This window comes from Echinops telfairi, unplaced genomic scaffold, assembly GCF_000313985.2.
Source record: "Echinops telfairi isolate 266 unplaced genomic scaffold, ASM31398v2 ScPeMD7_2291;HRSCAF=2852, whole genome shotgun sequence".
NCBI lineage: Eukaryota > Metazoa > Chordata > Mammalia > Afrosoricida > Tenrecidae > Echinops > Echinops telfairi.
Genome location: NW_022106189.1, coordinates 38057233 through 38069438, shown reverse-complemented (window position 1 = coordinate 38069438; position 12206 = coordinate 38057233). Strand labels below are relative to the sequence as shown.

The following is a 12206-nucleotide window of genomic DNA, read 5'->3' as shown; positions in this document are numbered from 1 at the left end:
CAAAGGGGAGCATCAAAGTGCCTTCCCAACCCAAGATATATGGGATCCAATTGACAACAACAACAACATAGAACCTTTAAACAACCTGCCCCAAAGACTGGGATCCTGCATATGGTTTTAAGTAGAACTTCTGGCATCTAATTCACAGTCAGTGTTAGCTACCCCTAAGGATGATGTTATTATGTGTGGTTAAAGAGTCTGAAAATAGACACAGGGAGAGAGACCAGCAAAGACCGTAAATGAATAGATTTGGTGCTGTAGATACTCGAGTGTAAGCCGACCCGACTATTAGCCGAGGCACCTAATTTTACCACAAAAACCGCATTAAAAAATGTGCTGAAAACCTCGGCTTCTCCACAAGTGTATACGGTAGAGAGGTCATCACAAAAGCCCCGAAAGTTGGACTCCTTAAAATTAAAAATAAATAAGCAGATACATTCCTGAAGCTCAGAAGAAACTCTCACGTATCAAAGTCATGGGCAGGGCAGGTAGCAAGAAAGGTTCCGAGCCCTTGGTGGGTCCTGTGGCATCTTCTTCAGCATCCTCTGATCGAGCCGACTCCCTGCAGCAATTGCTACTGACCTCTCTCCCCGTCGGGGAATGCCTCCATCTCATTTACTTTCTCTCTCTCTGCTTGCAACAAGCAGAATGTTTTTCTTTCACAGGACTGGCAGACAGAAGTACAACTGCAGGGTGCCTGCCAGCTTCCCACTGACTCTCTGTCGGCTCTCCAGAAAGGTCTTTGTCTTCTGTCAGCATCCAAGGACCAGGGACCCGTTGGCCATGTCCATGGGTCTTGGCATTCATCTTCCCCTGGGTCTAGGGTGTTCACCATGCAGGGATCCTCTACTCATTCTTGGGGGTAGGGAGACCCCTCTTAGGTCTGTATCTCATCTTATTTAGAGCAGGAACCAAGCAAGCAATGGACTCACAGAGGCCCTCCTTACTCTCCAATCCACTTTCCCTGCGACTCTGGGGTGAGACGTGCTGTTGTTGCTGCTGAATTTAGATCAAGCCTACAGGACAGAGTGCAAGTGCCCAGTAGGGCTTTCTAGTCTGCAATGTTGATAGGAGGCAATCACCAGACTTGTCTTCTGTGGAGCCACACGTGGGGTCCATTAGAAGTCAAGGGCGTAACCACTGGACCACCAAAACGACAGCAATCACGTGCAAACTCAACCCCCTGCCATTGGATCGAAGCGGACTCATGGTGACCCTACAGGCCAGGGTAGAACTGCCCCTGTGAATCTGCCGAGACTGGAAATCTTCACTGGAGTTGAAAACCCTGTCTCTCTGTCTTTCCCCCGCAGGGCGGCTGCTGGTTTCGTATTGCTGACCCTGTGGTTAGCAGCTCCCACACGTAACCACTGCACCACCGGGGCTCCTTAAAAGAGTTGTCATCTGCTTTATTCCCATGACTCATAGACGCCCACCTCCTGTGAAAATTCAGAGGCGCCCAACAGAAAACATGAAAATGTTCTGCAGGGAAGGGTGTCCTGCAGCAGGGACTTGGGCAGAGATTTCCGTGAACACCAGGAAAGAAAACAGCCAGGCAGCTGAGCAGGTGGCGCCTTTCCCAAGGAGCATGCCACGGGAGGGGAAGCCCGCTATGCCTGAGAGGTTTTTACACCTGGGTCCAGGGCTGTACTTCTGTTCCCAGAGCTGGGCTCCAAACGACTTCAAGGCGACCCTCCATGCCTGGGAGAAGGATCTCAGCTCAGCAGTGGAAAGGCTCCCATCTATATGCTACCTCTGCGGCTTTGACACGCAACTTGCACTCCCAAGCACTTTATCCCCTGTGTGATCAGGCCCTCCCTGCACCCCTCAACCCTGTGCAGTCCCCTCCTGCCTCCAGAAGTTTACAGCTTCTTGAATTTAGGGGTTGAGATGGTAAAAGCCAGGCCCTTCTCGCCCCCCAGGGTTGCTAAGAAAACAAAACAAAACATGTTCAAGAGCAACATTTCTTGTGCTCTGCAGGTCTGGAGAAGACCTTCCCAGGGTCTCCATCAATATGCAAGGTGTGGGCTCAGCCCGAAGCCCATCAGCTTAGAACTGGAGGGCGAGATCCAGGACTCAGGTTCCTGCGTGATTGTGAGGCAGATCACTGTACAAGATTGTTTTGTTGGTGGTGGTGGTGGTGTTTTAGGCCAGAGAGGACAAATAGGTTACAGAAACATAACCTTTGACAGTGACTCACCTCATTGCATACTGAATGTTACTGGGGAATGCACTGCAGGTAGCCCTTGGAGGAAATGTGGAGGCGGGAGAGACGTCTCTCTGAAAGATCAGTTTCAGGGGGAAACAGACTCTTTGGGCTCTGCTCTGAGTCACCACACTGATGACGCGGTCAGAGGACCAGAACAACTGATACGCGAGAGTGCACTTAGCAAACCCGTGAACTGGGAAACCAAGGCGTGATTAATAGGACCTTTCTTTTATCTGAAGGTCATGAAAGAATTCTTCTGGAAACCAAAAGGAATGCTCAGAATGTTCACCTCTTAATATTCAGAAATAGACCTGTGTATAGTGTACATATTTTAGATATGAATATGAGTTCTCATTGATTATATATTTCGGAGAGATGAAAGGAGTTCTTCCTTAGAAGAACTATGAGTTATGAAACAAGGAAGCACACCGCACCCCAGCGCTGGTGCCTATGAGACATAAATCAGACGCAGACCCACAGGGTTACACTTCTACATAGTGAAGTCATGAGGCGGCATCATGAGGAACAGCCACTTGAGAGCCGTACGACTGCCTGGGTTTGGGAGAGACGGGGAGGAGAGTTCAAGCACTTGAGAAATCAACAGGATACAGGCCATACTATTTTTGCACAGCAGCATGAGAGCCCAGAATGATTTAGAAGGACTCTTCAGTTCAAAACAACTAAAATTAACACAACGAACAGGAAGGAGACGCGGAACCAAGTGCCGCGTTGAACCACAAGGAAAAGGTGACTTTATGATCATGGCTTTTAATAGACTGAGTTCAGGCCAGTGACACCTCTCCAGGAGCTTATGGAAATGGACCTGGTTATCGGCACGTAAATATCAATCTGTATTAACCTTTTTAATAGATTTGCAAGTGGAAGCATCTACTACGTCAAGGACACTGCACCACGGCATCCGAGGGCGTAAGTAGCATCTTGTCTCCAGTGCTTATTTACAGCAGTTGTCTTGCCATAGAATTCACACCGATACCGACTCTCAGGTACCTGATTGAGCATGTGGGGAGGATAACTCCGGCTGAATCTAAGAGAGGATGCTAAGGGTTTCAAAGGGGAGCATCAAAGTGCCTTCCCAACCCAACCCAACCACATCACACCACACCACACCACACCAAACCAAACCCACATCCAGGAATCCCACTCCTGCACAGGACAGAGGAGAACAGTCCCTTCAGGTTTCCAAGACTGCAAATCGTGAGGGACGCAAAAAGCCTCATCTTTCTCCTGTGAAGCAGCTGATGGGTTCAAACTGCTGACTTTGTGGTTAGTGGCTCTGTCCATCACCCCCAACACAGCCAGGACTCCATTCAATGTGCCTTCTCAACAACACGATTCTACTGAGTCAATTGTGATGCACAGAATAGACCTATTCTATTCTATAGAACAAAACAGAACTGCGCCTGTGGGTTTCTGAGGCTGTCGCTCTTTGTACAGGGAGAAAGCCTCCTCTTTCTCCCACCCAGCTGCTGGGGGTTTCGAACAGCTGATGTAGTGGTTAGCCCCCCAAGGTATAAACACTACCAGAGCTCTTTCAAAGTGCCTGAGCATTTATTGAATAGTATCTGAAACATATAAGTAACACACAATTGTCACTGAGTCAAATTCAACTGATGGTGACTCCCACGTGGTTCAGAGCACAAATATGCCCCCCGGAGGGCTTTCCTGGCTGTGCGTTTTGGGAAAAGGGTCACCAGACACTTCTTCTGAGGCATGTGTAGGTGAGTTCAAACCACCAACCTCTGGATTAGTCGCCAAGAGCGTAACCATGTGTGCTAGCCAGGGACGCCAGCCGAGTGCTGTACATGCTGTTATGATTTGGGTGAAAACCACCTTGAACTCTCCTATGTCCATCACCACCCTGCTCCTCTTGGACCAGGCTGCCCTCCGTCCTGTGAGACATGGGGGAGTTTTACATGTTCACTTAGTATTCAATTTGCCTGGTGGCTAATTGGATTCTTTGCTTCATTCGTCCATGTAGGAAACAGTTGTTGACACTAATGTGCCAAGTGCTATGGTGGCAGGCCGGTGTTGGTACAGTGAGTGCATCCTACACCCACAGATCCTCCAGTTGGGGGACAAGACGACATTGGGCAGCTCAGTCCAGGGCAGAGACAGATTACAAATGGCAGGTGGAGTGTGAGTCCCTGTGCACACTGTCAGTGTACTTGGCTGGGGACCGGAAGGCAGGAGGCCGCCTGCTTTCCGTCATTCCCTCATCCCTCGATCCCAAAATCCAGTCACAGAAAGCCTAACTCCAAACCCACTACCTAACTCCTAGCGACCCTGCAAGGAGAGAGTGGGGCCGCCCCTGTGGGTTTCGGAGACCATAACTCTTAATGGGAGTAGAAGAGCTCCTTTAAGGAACATGGAGTTAAAATGTCATGTAGCACATGCAGCTGAGCTCCTGGGTGGTGCACATGGTTAAGCACTGGGCTGCTACCTGAAAGGCTGGCTGTTCAAACCCCACCGGGGGTGTCTCAGATGTCAGCCTTGGCAATCTGCCGCCAAAAGGCCACAGCCTTCAAAGCCCTGTGTAGCAGTTTGCCTCTGCACACCAGAGATGGCCGGGATGCTGTGGCCCTGACAGCAGCGAAGCACAGTAACGACAGGAACAACAACGGGATGTGCATCCTCTCTCTGGTGGGGACAGGAATGGGGGCTCCAGAAACGGATGGGAATGCCCTTGACCTGAATGCGGGGTGTCGGGAAAGTCTTCACAACCCCAGCGATGTCTACGCTGATTCAAAAGGATGAGTAAGAATCACCTGGCAGAGGGCTTAAGGGCCATCATGGGTTGGCACCCTTGGGCTGGACATGCCAGGGAGTGGTGCCACGTCGGAGGAACTAGAGTTGGGTGTTCCTGTTTGTCACGTCTCCGTTGTGGAGAAGGGCAGAACAAGGACTGAAAAATGAGGTGCGTCCACAGTGGCGAGAAAAGGAACGGGGAAGGTCTACTAAAGGCAATTGCCTCCACAATTCCAACCACAATTAAAGAGCACTATCTCCCGTGGCTTAATCGCCACTTCCGAAGGACGCCTCAGAGACTTCCCTCTCACCCAGTGCTTCTCCCCCTCTTGCCCTTAGTTATGGATCCCGGCAGCCTTTTCTCAGGGATACTCTGGGCCAGTCGTGTTTCTTGCTCATCCAACATCTTCTTTTTCCTGCCTCTCACCAGACCCTTCCGCACCCACGTCTCTGCATCTATAAACCTGCTCCCAGCTGCTTTGGCCAGGACATCTGAAATTTATACTTTGACTTTGATCCCATAAAATTTAGCTCCTCCCGCTTTCCTGGCGCAGAAAACAACTTTTAAGTTTACCGACATAAAAGCGGACCATGCTCTTTGATATGGATTTCCCATTCACTTGATGTTCCTTCATAACAAGTTACTGTTCTAACTCTTCGGGGTAGAGGGCAGTAAAACTACCTGCGATGCTTACAAAGGCCATTCTCCCTGCATGTTCCCCACGACCAGCTCCAACCTTATCATCAGCAAGTATGACTTAGGCACTACCTGAAAGCTAATACCTATGCATGCATCCTTATAAACACACACACACATATAAACACACACATACATATAAACACACACATCCATATAAACACACACATCCATATAAACACACACATCCATATAAACACACACATGCATATAAACACACACATCCATATAAACACACACATCCATATAAACACACACATACATATAAACACACACATACATAGGATGGGGCTTCAAGAAGTTTGTGTAAAAAATCTATTATCTCTTCAGTCCATATTTTCCATGGGCTTTTTAAAGTCCCATCATGCATCAAAGCCCCGCCTTCATTGTGGTATACATGACTCCCCATTTTTAAATATATGAGTTATTTGTTCAAACATAGCATCTTACATTTTATTAACAGTAATGCAATAGGTAGGACACTTTGTAACTTGTGGCTTTGGTTGTGGTTAGGTTCCAAATCATTGTTGGCTTGCTAACAATAAACCCAAACCAAACCCATTGCTACCGAATGGATTCTGACACATAACCATGCTGTAGGACAGAGGGTTCCAGGGAGTTCACAGGCTATACTCTGTAAGAAAGCAGTGATCTTCTCCTGCAAAGCAGCTGGTGGATTTGAACCACTGGCCTTTTGGTTAGCAGCTAAGCATTCAACCAAGACTTCTTCACTAACAATAATGATATTTATATTGGTGTAATTCAACGTTTCAAGACAATGTTTGATGTTACAACTTTCCATGTTCTTCAAGTCATTAAACTCAATCAGTCAACGAGTGCATTCTCTCAGCTGTTGCATATCTTTAGCAATAAAACATTGATTACTTTAGAGCATTCCCCTATACTCAATACCTAACAGTGTTCTCTCTTAGTAGCTTCAGCAAATACTTAGAAATGAATCAATAATGCCTCATGCAGTAAGCAAAAGCTCCAGCTTTGGAAAGTGATGAATCTGATTTAAAGTCTAGATCTAACAAGGACCTCGTGATCCTGGGAAAGGTCCTAGTTTCCCTAAGCTTAAGAGATGTGAGCTGCGTGGTATATGCACCGTTCTTTAATGAATGGATTGAAAGGAGTCAGTAGGTGAAGGTGGGAACTCACAGGCAGAAGAGATGAGTTGCATGCTATAGTTGGGCCTTCCTCAAGCTTAAGAGAGATTGAGATCACGAGCCTAGGAAGTGGTTCAAAAGAGGGACCTTCCTGGCCTCCCAACACTGCATATCCTTATTATAAAGACTAGAACAGTGGTTCTCAACCTTCCTAATGCCGCGACCCTTTAATATAGTCCCTCATGTTGTAGTGACCCCCAACCATAAAATGATTCTTGTCACTACTTTGTAACTGAGATTTTGCTACGTTACGAATCAGGTGACCCCTGTGAAAGGGTCATTGGACCCCCAAAGGGGCTGTGGCCCACAGGTTGCGAACCACTGCTCTAGGAGAGTGGGTTTTTACATCTAGAGGTAATCCAGCTGGAGCTTGGCTGTGGGCCTTTCTCAGGGGAGAGAGATTCAGACAAACATCTGTCAGGTGTTCACCTGTGCTGAGAGTACCTGGAGTCCTCTGGGGTGGAACAAGCCAACGACCCCCACTAATTCTGTGCTGGCAACCCAAGAACAAGCCACAGGACTCCTTCAGCCGACCACACTCTTATACAAAATGACAAGACTCATGTGTTATTAGGATCGGATCAAAAAACACCTGTAACGAATCCTATCTAACACATTGTTCCCTCCATGACAGTTATCTATATCATGCTTGAATAAATTAAGGTTCTGCAAAGCTACTGCTGCAAAGTGGTGGCGAAAGAATGCAGTGTAATTGCGGAGTCAGTTCATTTTATCAAATACATTCCCATGAGACACCCACTCCATTCATCCTTTGGCTATTTTGGGTGATCTCTGAGAATCGTTTTTCCATTGAGTTTATCATTTTCTTCATCTTTTAATAATGATCTAAAATTAAGGAACAATCACTGTCATAGGATGTCAATTCCATGGCACCCAACAATAGCAAACACATGCTTTCTATTGTGCTATGTTACTATACAGTCTCATTTTTTAAATCTCCCATTGCTACTTCAATCATGGGTCGATGAGATAAATGGAGACAGACCTACAACATGAATGATGTAGGTAACATGCTTACTTTCTCTAAGATTCCTTTACCTTTGATCTATGAGCAGCAGTCAAGAAATCAAACACTGTATTGCATCGGGCACATCTGCTGCGTGAGTTCGCTTTAAGCGGTGAAGAGCAAGGCTGTCACTTTGAAGACTAATGGACACCTGACCCAAGCCAGGGCATTTTCAATGGCCTCACGTGCTTATGAGAGTCGGCCCATGAATAAGAAATACTGAAGAAGAATTAATGCAGTTGAATGAAGGAGCTGGCAGGGAATATTGACAGCACCACGGACTGCCAGAGAACAACCACATCTGTCTTGGAAGAAATCCAGCCAGAACGCTTCTTAGAAGCAAGGATGGCAAAGCTTAGTCTGGTGGGCTTTGGACATGTTCCAGTTTCTGGAAAGGGGCATCCTGCTTGGTAAAGTGGAAGGTCCTCTAAAAAGAAGGACCCCCCCCAAGGAAATGCATTGACACGGCGGCTGCAACAATGGGCCCAAGCTGGACTGTGAGGACGGCGCAGCACGGGGCAGGGATCCATTCCTGGTGCACAGGGTCACTTTGCGTTGGACACAACTGGACAGCACGCAACAGCAACAGGGATTAAAGTAGCGTGTGCCTGCAAAGGACGGTACCTGACCGGCTGTCATTGCTCAATAACTATTAGTTGTTGTTATGCTGTGGTAAATACTATTCTGTAAGGTAAATGGTACGAATGGGCGGAGAGGGGAAGTAGGAATCTGGTATACTTTGAACTTGGTTGATTGCACGAATTGTACACTTTGTTCAACTCTACAATCCATAGATGAGTAGAACCATCCGGGCAGTGTGTTCCAGAATCTCAATTTTATGTGGGATTTCTTTTCAAAGGCTGATTGTATTGAAGTGTGTCAAACCATAAACAAAAGGGCAAACACATAATAGAAGCTCCTACTCTGGATTGTTGGGCACCTAGTAAGAAATACGCTGCCCATGGACTTGTGGTCTCTATGGTTCACCAGTTGGAGGGAGCATGATCATGAACTTGGGACCTGGAATCATGCACACCTGTGTGCAAACTGTACTCTGCCACTCCTTGTCTGTGTGGCTTGGGCAAATCAAGCTCTTGAAGGTTCTGCCTCCTCATTTTCAAAACAAGGAAATGGTCACAGTCATCCAATGATATTTACTTAGTCTACGGTGAGGAATTATAACCTGCTTAGTAGTAGTAGGGTGCCAAGCATAGAGGAACAAGCACTCCAGCTAAATCTGCTGTTTCTAAAATCATAAAAATCAATGTTGTTAGCGATGTGCTGTGCCTATTTACCATGACTATTTATACTAATACTGTTGTTGTTACTTGTAGGCCCCAGGAGGAACAGAAATTATGCTGACGATGTTTCATGATGGAGGGAAGCCCTGAGAACCCCAGAAAATACAAAAGGAGACCTGAGCAATGGAAGTAAGTTACCATGGAGACCATTCAGACTCATGGCAACCTCCTGAGTGTCCCCGTAGGACCGTGCTAGCGTAGAACACTAGAGTTTTCAATGGCTGCTCATTCAGCAGTAAATCACCAGAATGTTCTTCTGAGGAGCCTCTAGGTGCACTTCCAGGCACTTTGCACCATCTGCACAGCCAGTGAAAGCCACAGGACACGGTCTCCCTGTTCTGATGAGGTTCAGATGGCTTCAGCAAGCAGCTTGGCATCTTTACGACATGTGGAAATAGAGCGGCCCAGAACTACCTCAGTTTACACCACAGAGTGGGAAAATATGTGTTAGAGACAGCACCAGTGGTTCAAAGAAATGAGTGCTTACTGGAGGGAGGATGGAGGTGTGCAATTGTCTGGCCCTCGGGAGGTTTCCCGATTCTTCTGAGACACCGGCTATGAAATGCTGAGCAAATTACTGGCTCTCTCTAAACCTCAGTCTGCTCATCTGCTAATTGTGGGTCAAATCAACTAACTCGTCATCCTATAATAAAAGAGCAACTAACAAGATGGTGTGGCTTGAAGTAGACTGTCAATAACTCTTAGGTCCCTTCCCCACAAAAAGATCTAATAAAACGATTCATTAAAGGAAGACTAAGTGAAATCTGTGGTTTCTATCATTTCATGTGAAAACATTTCCAACAAATTTTCTCTTCTGGCAGAGTGCTTTACCTTTTCCATTAATTTATGCGGGAGGTATCGCAGATTTAAAAGCTAATTACATGGCATATTATTTTTAGGCTGGAGAGAATAACATGCTTTGGTTTCATAACAGATGGCTGGTTATACTAAATGGAACAGTCTCTTTTATTCAGGGGAAGGTCCCTAAACAAAACGCCATCAAATATAAGTAGGGGAGGGAAGGCTCTGATGTTTGACAGTTATCTAGCCAATGGCATCAAAACACATTGTTGCCCAGTTGATTCCGGCATGTGGTGGACCCATGTGTTACAGCGCAGCACTGAGCCCCATTGGGTTCCCTGGACAGGCATCTTTTCTGAAGCAGATATCTAGCCTTTTCTTCGGCGGGTGGTTGAGTTGATTGATATTACCAATCTTTCAATTAGCAGGGAAGTGCAAACTCTGGCACCATCCAGAGCCCTGAAGTCCATGCATTCTCTTCTCACTTAGAGACACATTTAGGTCCCAAAGATGAGGTTGTTATGTGAAAAACAGTCTAATGCAAAAACGGAAGACGGTCACTTCAGATGACAAAATGGAGGATGACTACATCATTACATGACTGCCATACCATGAGAATCTTGGCCCAGCCAAGCTGACACCCAACCCTCACCATCACAACCAGCATTGCTCTTGCCTCCTTATACCTCAGCATTCATTACTACCAGACATGCATCATTCAAACAATAGGATAGCAGCTTGTTCACGATTGTTACAAATGCAAAATGTCAGACAAGATAGTCAATAAGCAAAGAATAAGTGTAATATTAAGTTTGAATTCATATATATATTTACAAACATACATTCATCCACATAACCTCCATCCATCCAGTCATCCATCCACGACTGAGCCAGAAAGTTGAAAACTAAGTCAATACTGGGCACACACTGCAACGCAAAGTGTTCTACAAATCACTTGCTTTTATATCTCTTTACCTAACATAAAAAGTCAATGTCAGTTTACAGTGGAGCTTTAAAGCCATCTCCTTTGATATTGATTTCAGTGGGTTGGATAAACAAAGACTTACTATATGCACATCCAAACACCTCAATTCGCATTCCAATTCTGCCCTTGGGGTTCCACTCTAAAGGTATGAAGCGCAGAAATTTGGCTTTGATGGAAGGCTGGAGTCGACAGTACACCACGCTGTCTGCGTTTGCATTTCCGGAAAATCCCTGGGAAAAAAAGGGCAAGAAGAAAATCAGCATGTCTCATGTATATGCAGTGTACCTTGTCACTTATAATGTCAGTAAGCAATGTCACTTAAATGTCAATAAACAGGTTCATTTGTTCGTTTGTTGCTGTGAAAATGGTTGCCGTCTTTAAGAAAATCTTATTTATGGCTAGGCCATAGAATCTCTCCATCTGTGGAAGCAACTATTGCCTGAAATTTTCTTTCTATTAAGAGTAGTTTAAATTCCACAATCCCCAGGACACCGGCTTCCAACTAGGAGGCCCTCAATCAAGTTTATGTCTATTAGGAGCAATCAAACTTAGAAGTGTGACATTTCTCTAGTCGTTAACACCGAGGATAACCGCCCCCCCCCAAAAAAAAGACCCAAACAAAAAACTTTTGATAAACATTCTCCCAGTACTTTGGAATTTGTTATGATTTTCTACGAAGGAGTTGCTTCCATCATTGATAAGACAGGAACTTTATGGTGTGTTTTTCTTTTTTGGCTTTCTCATCTTATTTAGGAACATTGATTAAAAAAAAACATCACCCAATAATCCATTTCAGAGACGCACACAATACTGGGTAAATGTATTAATTTTTTTTTTTTTAGTTTTTAAAGCTAAAGGAAATTGGAAACAATAATAACTTAGGAAGACCTCGGATTAGACTTAGATGCTATAGATTTGGGGAGCTATTAGGGAGGTCGGGGATATGCTACCCTAGAAAAGTCAAGTCCCGGATGAGGACAGTAAAGGTCCGAGTGGTGAGGAAAGAACATCTGTAGTTGCACCCAGAACCTGGAGCAAGGTGCTTCCTGTGTATCCATCCACCCAACACAGAGGTCACCTGCAAGGTCCACGTGATGGAGCTCCTAACACCTGAACAACTTTTCTTGGCTCCTGCCTGTGAGTTTGTTTTGTTTTGTTTTGATATACATGTGCCTCCACCTGGTGAAAAGCCGTAAGGAAGCCGAAGTTGTTCTCAATGACTCGATTCCTTCCTTCCTTCCTTCCTTCCTTCCT

The 12206-nt window shown here is 45.9% G+C and overlaps 1 protein-coding gene across 1 annotated transcript in view; it reads right to left on the bottom strand.

The window, feature by feature from the left end:
• CNTNAP4 (contactin associated protein family member 4) overlaps positions 1 to 12206 on the bottom strand; it is a 330264-nt gene that overhangs the window by 135813 nt on the left and 182245 nt on the right. The window contains 1 exon segment of the mRNA XM_030886583.2: positions 11035 to 11182. Within this exon segment, the coding sequence (XP_030742443.2) occupies positions 11035 to 11182 (148 nt within the window).